At 42.5% G+C, this 19,198-nt stretch overlaps 1 protein-coding gene across 3 annotated transcripts in view; it reads left to right on the forward strand.

Moving 5' to 3' along the window:
* The window catches only part of spock3 (SPARC (osteonectin), cwcv and kazal like domains proteoglycan 3), a 565,624-nt gene that overhangs the window by 403,731 nt on the left and 142,695 nt on the right, over positions 1 to 19,198 (forward strand). For all 3 annotated transcript variants that reach the window (XM_067991144.1, XM_067991135.1, XM_067991152.1), the window contains exon 6: positions 2,203 to 2,317. In XM_067991144.1, coding sequence (XP_067847245.1) covers positions 2,203 to 2,317 — 115 coding nt within the window. The remainder of the gene's footprint in view (positions 1 to 2,202; positions 2,318 to 19,198) is intronic.

The following is a 19,198-nucleotide window of genomic DNA, read 5'->3' on the forward strand; positions in this document are numbered from 1 at the left end:
TTTGCGCCCACCATCGCCCCCACCCCCACCTCCACTCAAATCCTGCCTATCCACTAATATCAACCCCTATGAGCCTGAAAATCTGCAGGCCACGATCCCAGTAAGTGCATTGCGATTATGCCTGCCATTGCCCTTCAATACTGGCTCCACTGGAGTTTGCAAGGTCTGTGATAGCACACCCCATTGTCATGGAGCTGGCAGAAACTCGCCCCTTTTTGAGTGAATCTCAGGCATCCACCTACCCCATGCTGCCAAAAACTACAATGCCCAACTAGACCCCCCTCCCCGAGATCCCATTTGCAGTCCCCTTCAGCTCCTTGAGTAAGGAAGCCAATACCAAAACTTCTAAAACTTTATTTTAAAAAAACCTCTAGGCTCACCTAGGCCCTGAAACTTAGTTAAAATTCAGCTTGAACTTGTATTTTTAATTACTAAAGGTTATTTCAACTTTCAGTTAGAACTTTTAATTGAATATTTAAATTTTTACTTATATGTTCCATTTTAAGATAAGCAATTGCCTGAAAGAGAGGAAGAAGCGCAAAATAATTAGGGGACTGACATTGGCTGGGAAGTTGTACTGTGTGGAGTGCTCCCAGGGATCATTGCTGGGGCCCTTACTGTTCCTGATCTACATAAATTACCTGAATTCAGAAACACAGATTAAGTTGGTAAATTTAGCTGCTAATATAAAACTTGACGAGAGAGAGTAAAGTCTGATGAAGCAGCTAAGGAATGATAGAATAATGCCTTGAAATTCAATAAAGATAAGTACGCAGTCTTCCACATTGGAAGAAAAAATTTGAAACATAATTGAATTACTAGGGAAAAGGCTGAAAGAGATCTGGGAATGATAGTAGACTCAACACTGAATATGTCCAGTAGCAGCTAACAATACAAACAGAATGCTGAGATACAAGGGCCAATTTTCCAACATCACACTTTCGCTGGGTAGTTTTGCTCGTTGGGAGTGCATCTTCGATTTTTGGATGCATGCTGAACACAATTTTCCGAACATAACCAAATCAGTAGAGTTTAAATCGGAGGCTATATTGCTGAAGCTGTATGGAACTCTCATGGGCCGCACCTTGACTGATGCATTCAGTTTTAGTGATGCACATGGGGAGCCTTACAAGTCCTGAAGTAGTGCAAAGATGTGGCTGAGTGAAAGCACCAAGTTATGAGAAAGATTAGTGAAACTTAGAGTAAACTAGGATAAACTGTTTTCACTGGCAAGAAGGTTGATAACCAGAGGACACAGATTTAAGGTAATTAGCAAAAGAACCAGAGGGGAGATGAGGAGAATTTTTTTTTTACGCAGCAAATTGTTATGATCTGAAATGCATTGCCTGAAAGGGTGGTTAAACAGATTCATTCATAACTTTCAAAAGGGAATTGAATATATAGTTTAAAAGGAAAAATTTGCAGGACTGTGAGGAAAGAGCGGGGGAGTGAGACTAATTGGATAGCTCTTTCAAAAGCATGTGCAGGCTGATGGGTTGAATGGCCTCCTTCTGTGCCGTATGATTAGACTATAGTTAGAATCTTTGGCCCTGAATAAAGGCAAATAAGAGGGGACCTTCTAGAATTTTAGAAGATACTAAGTAAAATAGAAAAGGATATTTCAATATAACCATGTATGCAGGACAAAGGGACATAGGTACAGAACTGGTAAAAGGTAAGTTGAGGACTGATGTCAGGAAAGCACTTCTTCACACAAAGGGGTAAAACTTGACTTTGTGCGATCGTGTAAAATGGATGATAGCGAGTTGGCAGCCTGTTTTACATCTTTCCTGATTTTTATTGAAATAAAAATCAGGATAGATGTAAAACGAGCTTCTGCTTCACTATAACCCATTTTACACTATCGCACAAAGTCAAGATCTACCCCAAAGAGTGATTAGTACGTATAAAGGCCTTCCAACTAGGGTCATTCAGGAGCCCTGAGTGACGTTCCTGGAATGCCAGAAAATGATGCAAATGAGTTGTCCTTGTATTTCCTGGCGAGGTTAGCACACTTATATGCAGATGCATACAGCACCTTCGCAGTGCTGACACGGTGCAGAGGCTGCTTTATTGGCTCCCATATTTATTCCAGTATAATTTGCAATAATCCTGTTAAGAATGCAGTCTAGTGCATTTTAATGAACAACTTATCTCTCTGTTTATATGATTATTCAGTTTCATTCTTTTCTTTTCTCGTAGTGCAAACTGGAATATCAAGCATGTGTTTCAGGCAAGCAGATCTCAGTCAAATGTGAAGGACGGTGCCCTTGCTCCTCAGATAAATCGACATTCGAAGGAAAAGATGAAAAGAAAGGTAAGTCTTAGAATATTTTACTGGCTTTACATATCAACATTTTATTGAATGAACATTGTACTCCCTGGTTTAGTGATAATGATTTTGGAGTCTAAGGATGAAGAATTATATTTCCATACATGTCTTATTTCCTATATGCTGTAAATACAACACATATTCATGTTATAAGTAGCACATTTAAGCATTGCTTTTTTTAAGATTCTACTATTTCACTCCGTTTATTTCAGAATGGTTTCAGTATCAATGGAGCTTCAAAGAATGCTTCCTGTTGTTTGTGTAAAAACTAAAAAAGTGAGAACTTATGTTTAATTAAAGCAAGACAGTCCAGTATCAAATGTATTTCCTACTTTTATTCTGTTGTTAAAAATAATTGCTTGATTAGTCAAGAACCATTTCCACATTCCTGTATTTCCAGCAGGGAGCAGCACTGATAGAAAGCACATCACGGCCTGTGATTTTCCATCCAATAATTTTAATGAGTAGAAAATTACAGGTAGTGTACCTCCAATGTATTGTTTGCAAACGCTGCTCCCCACTGGAAGCACGGGAGTACAGAATCAGCCCTCAAAGCTACAGTGGCTACTGCAGTTAGGTATAACCCACCCAAGAGATTGTGTTAAAAATAGCCATGAAACAACACTTCAATTTCAGCCAAAAGGGAGAGAAAGTGTTGAAGTAACTGGAAGCATATTCATAGTGCATAAATTTCCCCCTTAAAATGGGAGCCCTATATGTATTGGTAAACACGGTGTTGATTGATAAAGTTGTTACAATGTCCTATTCCATACTAAACTGGACTATGTTTTCTTAATGCATTTAGCTGAAATTTTCACTTCATGTTTTCATGTTATGATTGCTGTATGGAAGTATGTGGAAATTCTTTATAGATGTAAAATCCTGTGGAGGAACAATCTCTGAACTTTGTGATGACGGTGATAAGTACATTTATCAATTCAATGGGTGGTAAAATAATTAGTAGTGTCACTGAAGTAAAGGGCTTTAAACTAAAAAGCCGGGGGGAGGGTTCAGGTAAGGATAAATTTATAAATCTGAAGAGAAAAGTCAAGGCCGTAGAGCAACGTAGCGATTTGGGGTAAAGATAAGCAGAGTGTGTCAGGAGGGACAAAGAATTTAACAGTAAAATGAATCAGTGAATAAGGTCAAATCGGGGAAAAATAGTAAAAAGTTAAAATTAAAGGTGCTTTATCTCAAAGCATGAAGCATTCGTAACAAGATAGATGAATTAATGGCACAAATAGAGATAAATGGGTTTGATCTAGTAGCTATTACAGAGGTATGATTGCAAGGTGACCAAGTTTGGGAACTAAATATTCCAGGGTACTTGACTTTTCGAAAAGACAGACAAAATGGAAAAGGAGGGGTGTAGCCCTGATAATAAAGGATGACATAACGACAGTGGTGAGAAAGAATCTTGACTCCGAAGATCAGGAAATAGAATCAGTATGGGTGTAGATAAGAAATAACAAGGGGTAGAAAACACAGGTGGGAATAGTTTATAGGTCCTCTAACAGTAGTTACACTGTTGAACAGAGTATTAATCAAGAAATAAGAGGAGCATGTAACAAAGGTAATGCAATAATCGTGGAGGACATTAATCTTCATATAGACCTACTGGAGTTTTTTGAGGGTGTAACAAGCAAGGTTGATAAAGGGGAACTGGTGGATGTAGTATATTTGGATTTTCAAAAGGCAATTGATAAGGTGCCACACAAAAGGTTATTACACAAGATAAAGACTCATGGATTTGGGGGTAATATACTAGCATGGATAGAGGATTTGGTTAATGGACAGAAAACATAGAGTAGGAATAAACGTGTCATTCTCAGGTTGGCAGGCTGTAACTAGTGGGGTGCCTCAAGAATCAGTGTTTGGGCCTCAGCTATTTACAATATATATTAATGACTTAGATGAAGGGACCGAGTATAATGTATCCAAGTTTGCTGACAATACAAAGCTAGGTGGGAAAGTAAGCTGTGAGGAGGACACAAAGGCCTCAATTTTCAAAGTGAAAATGGGTGGATTGGGGGCGCTGGAGCATTGAAAATTGCCACCATTTCAGACCCGCCCCCAACCCGCCCATTTCCGATTTTCACCGGGGCAGGCGACCAACCTGCTCCCAGGAGGTGGGTCAGGCCTTAAAACCTTTCAAGGAGGCTTCGAGCCTCCATTTTTCTGGACTTCCCAATTTCAACTCCAGGGGCCGGGATTCCCGGGCCTTCTGTTTTATGCCTAATGAAAGGAGGCGAGAAGGCCCGAGACCAACAGGTAGGTGCCTGGAAAGGCACAGCTTGTGGGCCCGGAAGAGCAGGAGTGCTTCCCTCAGGCCCAACAAGCCTTTCTGCACCGACCCCCCACAACGTTCGCAGACCCCTCCGATTGCGGACCCCACCCCCCCCCCCCCCCCCCAATCGTGGACACCCGACCCGATCCTCCCCCCACGCCATTCCTCCGACTCCCGACCCCGATCTCCCCCCCAACCCCGATCCTTCCCCCTGACCCCGATCCTTCCCCCCCACTACGATCCTCCGACCCCCAACCCCGATCCTCCCCCCCACTCCAATCCTCCGACCCCCGATCCTCCCCCCAACGCCAATCCTCTGACCCCCGATCCTCTCCTTCAACGATTGTGGACCCCCGTGATGACCCCTGATCCCAACACCCCCCCCCTCTTGATTGACCCCCGATCCCATCTCCCATGACTCACCACCCCCGTGCCAACCTAAGCCCACCCATGCCAACGTATGCCCACATATGCCCATCATGCCCACCCATGCCCCTCATGTCCACCCATGCCCCTCATGCCCACCCATGCCCCCTGTGCCCACCCATGCCACTCAGGTCGGTCAGTCGGACGGGAAACCGACAAAAGAAAAGACGTCCTTACGTCAAAATCACAATGATGTCCGGGAAACCCGTACTAATAGGTTTCGCGACCTCAATTTGAACCCCACTCCCTTCCCGGCTCAGTTTTAAAATTGAGCCCAAAGAGTCTGCAAAGGGATATAGACGGGTTAAGTGAGTGAGCAAGGAGGTGGCAGTTGGAATATAATGTGGGGAAATGTGAGGTTATTCACTTTGGAAGGAAGAATAGAAAAACGGATTATTTTTTAAATGGTGAGAAACTATTAAATGTTGGTAGTCAGAGGGATTTGGGTGTCCTTGTACACAAAACATAGAAAGTTAACATGCATGTACAGCAAGCAATTAGGAAGGCAAATGGTATGTTGGCCTTTATTGAAAGGGGGTTGGAGTACAAGAGTAAGGAAGTCTTGCTGCAATTGTATAGGGCTTTGTTGAGGCCACACCTAGAGTACTGTGTACAGTTTTGGTCTCCTTATCTATGGAAGGATATACCTACCTTAGAGACTGTGCAACGAAGGTTCACTAGATTGATTCCTGGGATGAGAGGGTTGTCCTTTGACGAGAGATTGAGTAGAATGGGCCTATATTCTGGAGTTTAGAAGAATGAGAGGTGATCTCATTGAAACAGATAAGATTCTGAGATGACATGCCAGGGTAGATGCTGAGAGGCTGTTTCCCCTGCCAGGAGAGTCTAGAACTAAGAGGCATAGTCTCAGGATAAGGGGTTGGGCATTTAGGACTGAGATGAGGAGGAATTTCTTCACTCAGAGAGTTGTGAATCTTTGGAATTCTCTACCCCAGAGGACTGTGGATCCTCAGTCGTTGAGCATATTTAAGAGTGAGATCGATAGATTTTTGGACTCTAAGGGAATCAAGGGATATGGGGATCGGGCGGGAAGGTGGAGTTGATATCGAAGCCATGATCTTATTGAATGGTGGAGCAGGCTCGAGGAGCCGTATGGCCTACTCCTGCTGCTATTTCTTATGTTCTTTCTTAGGTTCTTATAAGAAAATGGCAATTCTATCCCTCTCCTATTGATTTTAACATCCCACTTCTAGATAGAGGCCAGAACCAGGAAAATTTAAACTGCTCAGTTCTGCTAAGGTTATTGTATCATTTCTTTAGTAATAAATATGAGGCCACATGGGGAAAGTTATAAATGCAAGTCTGCCATTTTCACTTGCAGCTAGAAAAATTAAGCCAAGACACTGTATGTATGTATTTCCAAAACCAATGTTGTGCTATTTTAAGTTTTTATTTAAGTCCCACAATCAGGTGATGTAGTGAATCATATAATAACCTCTCTAGCTGCAGATGGATTATGGGAACACGTCCCTATGGAATTGTGCAAAAATGGCAGCATAAAAATATACTAAAAAGCATGGGGCTGAAATTCCACAGCCCTTCCAGTGTGCTCGCTTCTAAACTTCTCCCTTTACTCCTAAGAAGATCCCACCTCCACCCACCAAGAGGCCGGTACAACTCTTTTCACTCAGCATACCAAGCTCCAAACTTCGGCTGGGTCACTTCCTGTAAGTTCGAGAACGTGGGAACTCCCAGAATTAGGCAGCCCCGCCCCCTCCACATCACTAGCCTAGTTTGGGGCAGGCAGAGGTTCTGCCCCTAAACAAGGCCACAGGAAACTCCCTTGCATGTCTGGTGTATAGGACTCCCAGTGGAGTTTGCGGACATACTGAAGGCCTTTAAACCCTGCAGCAGTAAACTATTTCCTGCTCCCATTGGGCGAGCTTCCAAACACTGATGTTTCTGATACCAGGGCCTAAATTTTAACGCGGAAGAACAGGTGGGTTGGGGATGGGGGGGTGTGGGGGGGGGCAGTAAAAATTTTTAAAATCTAAAATTGGACCCCAAGCTGCCCATTTCCGGTTTTAACGGAGGAGGGACGAGGGGCGGACGACCAACCCGCTCTTAAGAGACGGGTCAGCTACTAAAAGCTTTCAAGGAGGCTATGGGCCTCCATTTTTACAGCTTTTTATTTTTAACCCCTGGAGGGGGTTCTGCTTCATGCCACGAGAGGAGGTAAGAAGGCCCGAAACAGCAGGTAAGTGTCTTTATCGCACAGCTTGTGGACCTGAAGGAGCAGGAGTGCATCCCCCAGGCCCAACAAGCTTACCTGTAGTGACCCCCCCCCCACCCCGATGACCCCCCTGACCCCGACCTCCCGATGACTCCAGACATTCCCTCCCCCCTACCCGGCGATGACCCCAAAAAGTGGAGTCAGCACTTATGATGTCAGGTGGGTACCAATTACACTCCACCCCACTTTTGCTCAGCTTATGCCAATCAGCAAATCCAACTAATGGCCCAGAATTTGCTGTAGCAGGACAACAAACACCGTCCACCGTTAGTTAGTCTTGTCCTTGGCCATTTAATCTCGTTGATATTTTGCACGGCAAATTGCTGGAAGTGCGAGATGGAAATGGTGCAGCGCCCTCTACACGGTATCTGGGATTTGAGTGAACAGGGCAAGCAACTGTGTATCTCCTTAAGCAATTAGACTGAAGGATTGTGAAACTAACAGCACAAGGACTGAGAAGGAAGTATGAGTTAGAATAGTGAATTCAATGTCAAATCAGGTACAGAATGAGAATAAAGAGAGTGAAAGAAAGATTGGATTAAGGGAGAGAGAAAAAAAGAGAAAGGAAAAGTTAAAAAAAAATTTAATTAAATTTTTAAAAAAATCTCCAATAACAATTAAAACCTGAAGGAATGAGACTCCACGCTTATAATGGTTAATTTTCAGTGCCAGAGAGGTTGACTGGTAGTAATTAACACTTATCGCGTCATTAAAAGGGTACTTAGACTTGAAATGATGACTTAACTTTCTGTGGTGAGTATAGTTCGTATCTACCGTGCAAATACAGCAACTTCACGCCGTTCAATGCATTTCAAATGAAAGGCAGGCAGTGAGATGCCGTTATGTGAAGTTAACGGCAAGTGACACATCGTGGACATCAACTTTTGGATTTCCGGGTTTAAACCCACATCTGCCCTCGCCTGAAGTTGCTGTAGCATTTGCGTATAAATAATGGTGAGCACCATTAGCCTCACTGTTATTTTGACAGCAAATTCTGGGCCATTATGTCTGAAATGAGGTTTTGCACTCCAGGCTCCAGGTTGGTGTCTTCTTGTGCTACCGATTATAGATGGAGGCCTCCTTTCACTTGTCTCATGGCAATGCCTTTATGGATTGCTAAAAGCAACAGACCGTAATGTTGTAGAGACCTTCACCGGGACATATTGTAACACATCCTGATCTATCAAGCCATCAAAACATTTGCTTCAACATCCTAATTATCATGGTGACAGGATGTGCCTCATTTTAATAAAAACATTTTTGCTCTAATTTGAGGCTGACTCAAGGGGATGATGAGGCAGGGCTAAAGAAGATAAGCTTGGTCTCTGAGTAACTATCCATGCAGTCTCCTTGGCTTTTAAAATAATGGTGCTGCATCAATTGTTGAAAAATAAAGGAATCATGACACATTCAAATGCATGACTCTGTACCAGAATCAGGACACTTTCAAATGCATGACTCTGTTAAGTGGTCACAGACCAACTTAATGTTCATGTAAGTAGTGGGATTGAGGGTCAGGGCATGCGGGTGCCATCTGGATCTTGAGGAAACCTGCCATACAGTAAAAGTACAAGGATTTGTCTTGTTTCTGGTTGATACCTATGGGGAAACTGATGAAAGAGTTTGCCTTGGCAAACAAGGTATCTGTCACCTGCTTGATGCATTGGTGCATTGCTGGTTTAAGATTTGGTGGATATTTGGCAACCTACTGTTGTTTGGAAGGAACCAGTAACATAGAAGTTCAAGCATTGATAGCCATTGACGGACCCATCCCTGTCTGGAACTGATCTGAAGGTCTAGCTCTAGGAGACTATGGGGGTGATTTTAGGAGGCAGTTGCAGGCGCGTTGGTGGCGAGGGGGCTCCGAAAATCGTGGAAATCCCGCCGAATTCCGAGTTTCCCAGGGACCCACCTGTGTGCACGCGGGCGACCCGAAAACGAAGGCGGGATAACAGTCAAAGAGCCAAATGTACCTCATTGAAGTACTTAAGGCACTTTATCTGTGACAGATTAAGTAGTTAGAAACCAGGCATGAAGGGCCGGATCAGGGAAAAATAAACTAAATAAATTAAATAAAAAACCATGGAAAGGAAGCGAAAGCACTAAATGAACCTACCTATGCACCCTGCTCCGATGTCCGATTCTCCCACTCCGATGTCCCCCTCTTCACCCCCCCCCCCCCCAACCTCCCCCCAGCGTCTCCCTTTTCACCCCTGGATCTCCCGCCCGATGTCCCCCTCTTCACCCCCCGATCTTCCCCCGATGTCCCCCTCTTCTCCGCCCTCCGATGTCCCCCCGATTTTCCCCTCTCCCCCCCCCCCCCCCCAATCGTCCCCTTCCCCCCCTCCCCCCGGTCTTCCAGTCCAGAACCAAATCTTTCATTCTCCCCCCGGTCTTCCGTTCCAGTGCCGGATGATGTCTGGCTCTATCTCTTTCTCGCCCCCCTCCCCCTCGTGTTGCAGCTCCTGACGGCAGCCAGCCTGTCAATCAGGCTGGCTGCGTGTGCGAAACCCGGCAAACACGTTAATCATCATTAATCAACATGCAATCGCGTCAGAAACAGTAAGTTTTGTTCCTGCGGGTTTGCCACGCGCACCTTCAAACCCCCCCCCCCCCCACCCCGCTGCCAATCCGCCACCATTGTAAAATCAAGCCCTATATATTTTTGCTACTGCCTCCTTCATTGCAAATCTTCATGGGGAATACTCTAAGAACATGTCAAGGTAGATGCACCTTGGTCTATACAAACATGCAGTTGGCTAAAGGCAACTGTGACGTGATCAGCCAAGATGTAAACATATCTCCCTCTCAGGACTCCTCTGATCCTTCTCTCTCTCCCCTAGAACCAGCAAATGTAATTTTATTCCTAGCAGCATATCATGGCCAGAACTGTCGCACTACTGCATTAAATAACACTGAACAAACACCTAGAACTGGCAGATAGAATTTCAATAGCAAATAGAAACATGCACTAGGCTAAAAAAAAGGAATGGCAAGAATTCTGAAAAATATGTGCCACAGGTAACTAAATAAATTTGTCTCAGCAAAATTTAACACTTTCTAAAGGATTGGAATTCCAAAATAGCCAACTGGGCCTTCCAGTGATTGTCTGTTTTAAATGGGCATTTGAAGCCAGCAGCATTTTCCTGGCATTGTGACCAGGTTATGAATAAAATAGATGGTTTAAATAAAATTGAAATGTCTAATGAGGTTAGCACATGCCATGTGAATTCATACATTGCTGCTCTGGCACTGGCACATTGTGTTGTGAAATACATTGTATTTTGGGCAATCAACAGGCCTAAGATCTGCCCAATAATGAACCCACATGCACCCAATGGGTACCTGTTGAATTGGTCTCTGTATCATAGCATTGGGTTATTGGGTGTATATGTGTTTCTTCTTTGACTTACTTCTTCCTGTGTATTAATTTGTGATGTGATATCTTTATTGTGGCTCAGGACAAGCAGATATTCTCTGAGGAACAAAAGAAAAAATTTGTAATATGTTCCATTTCTCAGAAATTAGGTCCAACATTTCAGAGCAATAATAGATAACTGGGACAATCGATAAGTCGTAATAGGTAGATTAGGTGAAGAGGCTGAAATGGAGTAATACAGGGGGAGTAAGTGGGGAAAATGAGAAGAAAAGTTAGAAATGGAGCAGGACGATCAGTACCATGAGGGGAGAGTTCGGGAATGGGAAAGGATGAAGCAAAGAGTAAGGAGAAAGATTGGGGATGGAGCGAGTTGAACCTATTAAAAACCACATTCCCATTTTCGTCATTTCACCTAAAGATCGTATACGAGCATCTGTTTTAAAAATTGTAGATAAAAAGGCAGTGAAAGGCTTTCTGAGTTCCTCATAGCACGGATTCAGATTCAGCTGGAGCAAAAGAAAAAAATTGTAATCGGTTCCATTTCTCAGAAATTAGGTCCAACATTTCAGAGCAATAGTAAATAAAATTGTACTGGCATTAGTCAGGCAATTTTGAAACCTTTCACTTATTGAACAGTGAACTAGGTTAATTACTTGCAGAATTGAGAACAACCTGAGCTCCTTAATGTGTTATTGAAACACTACATAGGTAAGTCTCAAAATTTCATAACAGCTTTATATTTTAGGCAGTTACAGATAGATGTGATTTTCAGATCTCTTATCTGTGTGTATATGCATTTAACATTTCCCTGTTTACTCAGTTCTTTCATTCTTACTGACTTTGAACTTAGTTTCAGTTGTCAGCAGAATGATGTTTGGTTAAAATAATTGCTTGTGTCTTTTTGGTGATAAAGGTCTTAATTTCTTTTACTGAAAGCTATGCTGGCAGGGGTGTTATAAATTCAAAGATAAAGCATGGAATTCTACACAAAAAATTAACTTTTTTGTGTAAAACTAATGGGAAAAACTGACGGTTTTAAGGAGGGTAAACATGCAAATTCAGTTGAGTGTAACGTGATGCATCAAGAATTTAAACTAATCTCTCTGTGACAGATTATCAGGGCAAACAAAATCAGTGACCTTGCAGTCTACTGAGAGTAAAAGGTGAAAAGAAAATAATGTCATTTTGTTAGGAGACCAAAAGTCCTGAGTCTGGGGAGATGTAGAAATAATCTCAGTATCGCTGCTAATCTTTGCAAGTGGCATTTATTTTACAGGAGTACATGAAGTGCAGTCTCCAGAGCTTCAACATAATAATGGGCTCACTTTCTTCTTGAAAGATTTCTATAATGGAGATTAAGAATTTATGTATTGTACATTCAAAAATGGGAATCCTAGGGAACTATATATAGCAAAACATTTGGGGTCAAATTTACATTGTTGTGAGATGTGAATCGGAAGAATACTTCAGAAGGATATGGCCTATCAATTCAGCCGCGCAGCACCTGTTTTTCTCGCACTCACCGGCCCGCCATATTGGGAAAGGAGAAAAAAAATAATTGTGCTGTGCAGGAGTGCTCCTCCCAACCCCACATTTAAAGAATGCACCCTCCCCCACCAATCCCTGCCGCTCCACCTCCAACCGATCGCTGCCGCCCCCAATCACCACCACTTCCCCCCGCCTCTGATCTATCTCTCTCCCACCCCCCGGCCTTCACTTACCTGATTTTCGTTGACTCTTTGCCGGCTGGCTGTTATCCTCCGCACCATGACGGTTTGATGGAAATGAGGCACAATATCCAGGGCATCGTGGGCCTCACCATTCAGGTGCAGGGATTGTACCCTGTACCCATTACTTGGGCACATCCATATTTCTTCCCCTATGTGTCTGAACGTTTCCAGGAAGAACAGGTCACTCTTGAACCATTACTGGATGCATAAGAACAACAATGATGAAATTATCCTCTGATATTTTATTTCCCTCCCCTACACTATGGGAGAGTGCCTTGTATCCAGTTTCACAACCCAACAAAGAATGGGATCTTACTGTGTGGAGAAGCGGGAAAGAGAACCTGCAAACCATTACTCTGTAGGATGTTCATGTTATATATCACCAGTTTAGTTAGTTTTGATGTCCCTGTTCCCAGCAACCAAGCATGGACTTCATTGCAGCTAACAATAATCTGCAAATTAAATGAATATGATTTTTTTCTGTACCATGGTGGCATTTTTTTAAAAATGGGTTGTGATTTTAACTGCCAGCGGGAAAACGGTGGTTTCAATTAGATTCCCGCCTGCCTGTGACAGAATAACGCCGAGGCGATTTTAACCGCTAGACTTCATTAAGGTTCCCAGGCAATTTGCTGTCCAAAACAGGCAGGAAGTGGGCAAGAAGTGGCTGCTGGCCTGTGGAAATTTAGGTGGCCCCCACCCACCGGCACTCTGGTAAGTGTGGGGACCAGGATTCCAGGGCGGCTCCTGCGGTACAAGACAGGGAAGATTAAATTGTCCTTGTGGGACCAGGTGGAGCACTACAGCTCCTTCTTGCCCCACAAAGGAAAATAAAAATCTTCTGCTTCCAATCCTCTTTTCATTTGACTTTACCTGGCAGAAAAGCCGCAGCGGCTTCCCCACTCAGATTGGAGTTAAAATCGCAGTCAGGGCCTGATGATGTCATCAGACCTCGATCTGCATATTTAAAGAAGGATCCCACTGGCTTCAGGCAGGTGCCTTTGCCGCCTGCTCAGAAGAGCGGATTAAAATTAAAGATAGCTGGATTTGTGTGGGAACATCGCCGAGTAAGTCACCTGGTCGATTTTAACTGCCTACCCACTGGGTGGGTAGGGTTAAAATCAACCCCAATGTTTTAAAAGTGTAAACCAAAAGAAATAGCTAACCAAACTTTTTCAAGTACATCATTAGTCTGCATCATACTGATTTCCATACACACATCCATATTATCTTCTTTTCCATGCCTAGCGGCACATGAGGCTACCCATTTCTGCCACTGCTTTTACATCCAACAGATCATGCTGTTTCCTTTGGTTGTTTCTGTAACAAAGAACCCTTTTTATTTAGACAGATCATTAGCCTGACTGTTGGAGATTGGCTGGATACGATGGGGAGCTACCACTCCCATCAGTCATGAGTACTCACTGAATGTCAACCCATTATTCAGAAACCGGAGCACTGGTCTCCTTCACGCTGGGGTTATGATTGAGGAACCACTCTGCTACCCATCGGATTTGAGTACCCTCCTGGGTGTCGACCCAATATTCAGAGACCAGTACTCTCGTTTCCACTCACTGCAGCTGTCTGGAATGGGGTTCAAACCCATAACCTTGCGACTTTGAGGCGGGAAAGCTCACTCCTTAAGGGTTTGTAGCTGTGTTCTATTCATAGTGCTATATGTTCACTCCACATCCATATTATATTGAGTTACAAATTAATTCTTCTCTCATTTTACTAATAAAGTAGTCTAGTAAGTGTCACGTAGTAAATATAGCTGTAGGTAATTTGTACCTCAGTTATACTGCCTTCTGATATCAGTATCCAAGGTTGTCCTGGTTTTAGTCCCTCTCATGCACACAAAACCAGGTATCAGTAACACAGGCTGGTTAAATTGAAAGGAGCACTCATTTGTTCTATTCCAGGTTGCCAATTTGGAAATGATTTTAACGTGTAAACTGCACATTAAGAATTGTAATTTGACTGATTTTGTAGACATTGCAGTTGCTGTTGTGGGATGCAACCAACCAATTATTGGTGTGACATCCTGCTGGTACATGCCTTATAGTGAAGTTCTTGAAAATTAGGCAGCAGCACAAATGAATAGCTTGATATGTCCAGCTTCATTGTTTAACGATTAAGATTTTAATTGAGAGTAATTTACTGAGAACAGTGCACATCTTAAATGTAAACTAAAGGGATAATTTCCTACTTTACATCGAGTTACATCGAAACTACCGCACAGAAACAGGCCATTTGGCCCAACTGGTCTATGCCGGCATTTATGTTCCAAATGAGCCTCCTCCCTCCCTACTTCATCTAACCCTGCCAGGATACCCTCTATTCCTTTCTCCCTCATGTGCTTATCTAGCTTCCCCTTAAATGCTTCTATGCTATTTGCCTCAAATACTCCTTGTGGTAGCGCGTTCCACATTCTTGCCATTCTTTGGGTAAAGAAGTTTCTCCTGAATTCCCTATTGGATTAATTAGCGACTATTTTACATTTATGACCTTTAGTTTTGGACTCCCCCTCAAGTGGAAACATTTTCTCTACATCTACCCTATCAAACCCTATCATTATCTTAAAGACCTTTATCTGGTCAACCCTCAGCCTTCTCTTTTCTAGAGAAAAGAGCCGCAGCCTGTTCAGCCTTTCCTGATAAGTATATCCTCTCAGTTCTGGTCTCATCCTTGTTGATCTTTTTTGCACCCTCTCCATTGCCTTTATATCCTTTCTATAAAGTGGAGACCAGAACTGTACACAATATTCCAAGTGTGGTCTCACCAAGGTTCTATACAAGTTTAACATAACTTCTTTGCTTTTTATTTCTATCCCTCTAGAAATGGTCCCTAGTGCTTGATTTGCCTTTCTATGACCTTATTAACCTGCGTCGCTACTTTTGGTGACTTGTGCATCTCTACCCCTAGACGCCTTTGCTCCTCTATCCTGTTTAGACTCTTATTATCCAAGCAGTATGTGGCCTCCTCATTCTTCCTACCAAAATGCACCACCTCACACTTATCTATATTGAAATTAATTTGCCAATTACACGCCCATTCTGCAAATGTATTAATGTCCTCTTGCATTTTGACGCATTCATCCTTTTTGGTCTCGCCCGCAAATTTTGAAATTGTACTTCCAATTCCCGGATGCAAATCGTTGATGTAAATTGTGAGTAACAGTGGTCCCAGCACCGATTCCTGTGCTACTACCAGGGAGCTTCACCCATTAGAAGCATGAAGTCAGAAAATGACCTATATAGAGGGAGATTTTCAACTGCCAGCTGCTCGTTTCTCACCTGAAAAACATGTGTCTGTCAGTTGGAAGTTTGGTAGGGACCTTGTGCAACAATTTTCCCGCCTGAATCAACTGACAGGCAGGCATTTAAATGAGCGTCCAGCGCTCCGCCCAAAACGGGTAAGAGACCATTTAAATATGCAAATTGGAGGCCTACGCCTGTTGTTGGACCCCAGTTGGAATTTTCAAGGAGAAATGGGTGAAACAGTTACAGCACGTCAGTTCCAATTCTCCAGGCATTGAAAGGCCGAACCTGAAATCCTTAAAGTAACTGCTGCAGGCCTCTTTCAAAAGGTAAGTTTTTTTGTATTTTTTTAAAGATTTTTGTGGGGCCAGGAGGAGCAGAAGTGTTCCTTTGAGCCCCACAAAAATCATCCGGCCCGCTGCTGTCCTGTTCTCACCTCCTCCCCCCCCCCCCCCCAAAACTTGGCAGGTGTTTCCTCTCCCCAACCGGCCTTTCCTGCTGCCGGAAAATTGCATGGAGTAGCTGGATGATTTTATTCCCGACAAACCCAGCGAACTGCAGCAGGATACCCATTTGACAATCGCACCTCAACGAGAAATTATTAATGAGGCTCGAACCTGAAAGTGGTCCGGATCTCTCAACTGCCTTGGACAGGTGCAGCAGTTGCACCACCAATCACGCACCCATTTGGCACCCAACCCAAATGTCTCCTCCATAAATTTCCGTGAGCTAGATTCCACTCCAACTAGACTATCTGGTCTTAGAAATTTGCCTGTTGCACATGCTTAAGTGGTCAAACCAACCCAAACAAATTAACCTGCGTGACTCAAGACAACACAGGGGAATTTGTTTAGTTTTAATTGATAGGATAGCAAGGTAAAGTCTACTCCGAACACCGGGTTGTTACATATATGCTAACCATCAACATTTTAAGATAGCAGTCAGCTTGTTAGTGATTGACAAGAAAAATCAATTGGAGGTTGTCAATATCAAGCAGTCAGTTGAGTTGGTGGGTGGGACTGAAGGCTGTCAGAACCATTCAATTAGATTATACATTTTCCCGCTGTTGGTTGCATGTAAACTTGAGCAAAAAGGTTTTACGATGAGCTGGTGACTTCTGAGAGTCATAGTTACAGGTGTATTTATTTAGTGTTTGTCCCCAAATAAATTTTATATATATGTATATATATATATATATATGTACATGCTAAAATGCAACTTTTAAAAACTTACTATTTTTCTCAAAGAAACTTTGGGGCATGCCCAAGTATTGTCTTACTTAAAGGTTTATTTTCTTCAAGACTTTTTTGAAATAAGGAGAAAGTTCCCTGATGTGAGTACATTACTGGTTTTATTTTTTTGCTGGCACTGCTCTTGCAAAATTGCCAGAGTTTTAAAATAAAACAGGGCGTGGAATTGAAGCAGTGATGAGTTTTGCTTAATTATGCTGAGATTGCCATATTTAGAATTTTACTACAATGCCTACTGTGTGTGTGTGCTGCAGACTATTGTGTGATTTCTACGTGATTGCAGCGTTTGGTTATGTTCTATGACTTTGAAAGTTGTTTTTTGGTTTGATTACATACCCATAGGGGAAATCCTTTTGTTACCATGCAGTGACAGCAAGAGAGTCGGTATTGTTTGTATTAGACTGATCAACATCCAAAAGTATGTGCGAAGAGTGGCATTAATGATTAATAATGGTATAATCGCTTGCAAACCCTAGACTGAAGGCAGACAGTCTGATCCACCTGAGAGTACAAAATTCAGTTCCCTGTCCCTGGTCCTGCAAACCATGTTGTTGTGCACTTTCATTTTTTTTAATGATTGCCGCATTTTTTATTTCCAAAAGAAAATCAACTTTTTTGACAAGGTCAAAGTTGTTTGTAGGACTTTGCTGTGTTTGCCTACAGTACAACGGTGACCACACGTCAATAGTACTTTATTGGCTGTGAAGTGTTTTGCAATGTCCTGAGGTCATGAAAAGTGCTACATAAATGCAAGTTCTTTTTTTTTCTACATGTCCACTATCATCAACAATCAGTTTGAGCCACATGTCTTAAGGTTTTAAAATCAGAAAATGTTTGAAATGGATATCAGTTTGCTAAAACAAGGAAAGACAGATTTATTTTTGGGTGGGATCCTTCATCAGACCTCAGTTCTACGATTTTGTTTTGATAATATTGGCTCACCTATCCCTCCTGTAGCTACTTAAAAATAAAAATAACTTAGAAGAGTTAGTTCAGCATTCCCTCAGCCCAGAAAATCTCCCACTTGCCTTTGGGAGTCATGAGGACAGGGACAGATTTGTACTTACAAGTTTTGTCTTGTGAATGTAGAATGCTTTGCCTGTTGAAATTATTGTAGGTGCATATTGCAAACTGTTTCAGTTCACAAATTAACTTGATGCATCTGGAACTAATGTTCCAATAAAAGGAACCTGTAACGTTGTATTGAAGTCCCTACAACAATTTTAATTTTCATGTTTAATATATTTGCGACCTTTCCAAGAGAAATTATTTTTGGCTTGAACAGCATAGTTATTGTGAGAAAGAATTTGCATTTATATAGCACCTTATCACTTCCTCAGGACATCAGTCGTATTATCACTGTTACGTAGGCAATTGCAGTCGCCAATTTGAATATAGCAAGGTCCTACACACAGCAAATGGAATGAATGACCAGTTAATCTGTTTTTGGTGGAATTGGTTGAGGGAGAAATCTTGGCCACAACATCACAAGTATTCCTTGATATTCTTTTGAAAAGATTCATGGGATCTTTTACATCCACCTCAACAGGTGGATGGGGTCTCAGTTTAGCATCTCATCATAAAGGCAACACTTCCAACCACACAGCACTCCCTCAGCAACGCAGTGAACTAATCAGCCTAATGCTCAAATGACTTGAACCCACTGCCTTTTGACGTGGAGGTAAGAGTGCTACCAACTGAGCCAAGCTGACACTAAAGTTCCAAAAATGCCAAAAAGTGTCAAAAATCAAAACTTTCTTGGACAGAGCAAGGGGGAGGTGGGGGTCGTGCCCTTAGACCCCCACTAGAAAATATATCCTCATACCTTCAGCTCTCGCAACCCCCTTCAACAATATCTTCACTGCTGCAAACAGTGCTTTTTTGTGTACTTACATTTTTGTCTCCTGCAGCAATAATGACTAAATGTTGCATTTACCTGCAGTTTAAGTTATCACAAATGCATGATCTACTGCAGTTTCAATCTAATCCCCTATCTTCACATGCCGTAAGACTTATTATTGGTGTTGCTTTTGAACTGTCAGCTTTTTGGGGGCTGTTTTTCAGCTTTAGCTAGGTTGGCATGTATGTTTGTGACTGATAATTTGACAGTTGATGAAAAGGGAGCAACAATAAATTGTTTGAAAGTGTTGCAGCAAGTAATTAAAAATACTTCTGATTTCATCAAAGACCATTTTGTGTCTGAAAGTGGAGCAAATTCTATGAAGTGCAGCATTCAGAGAGAAATCTTGCATGGCGATAAGTTCACAATTCACTGTACAC

The sequence above is a fragment of the Heptranchias perlo genome, chromosome 1 (genome assembly GCF_035084215.1).
Source record: "Heptranchias perlo isolate sHepPer1 chromosome 1, sHepPer1.hap1, whole genome shotgun sequence".
Lineage (NCBI taxonomy): Eukaryota > Metazoa > Chordata > Chondrichthyes > Hexanchiformes > Hexanchidae > Heptranchias > Heptranchias perlo.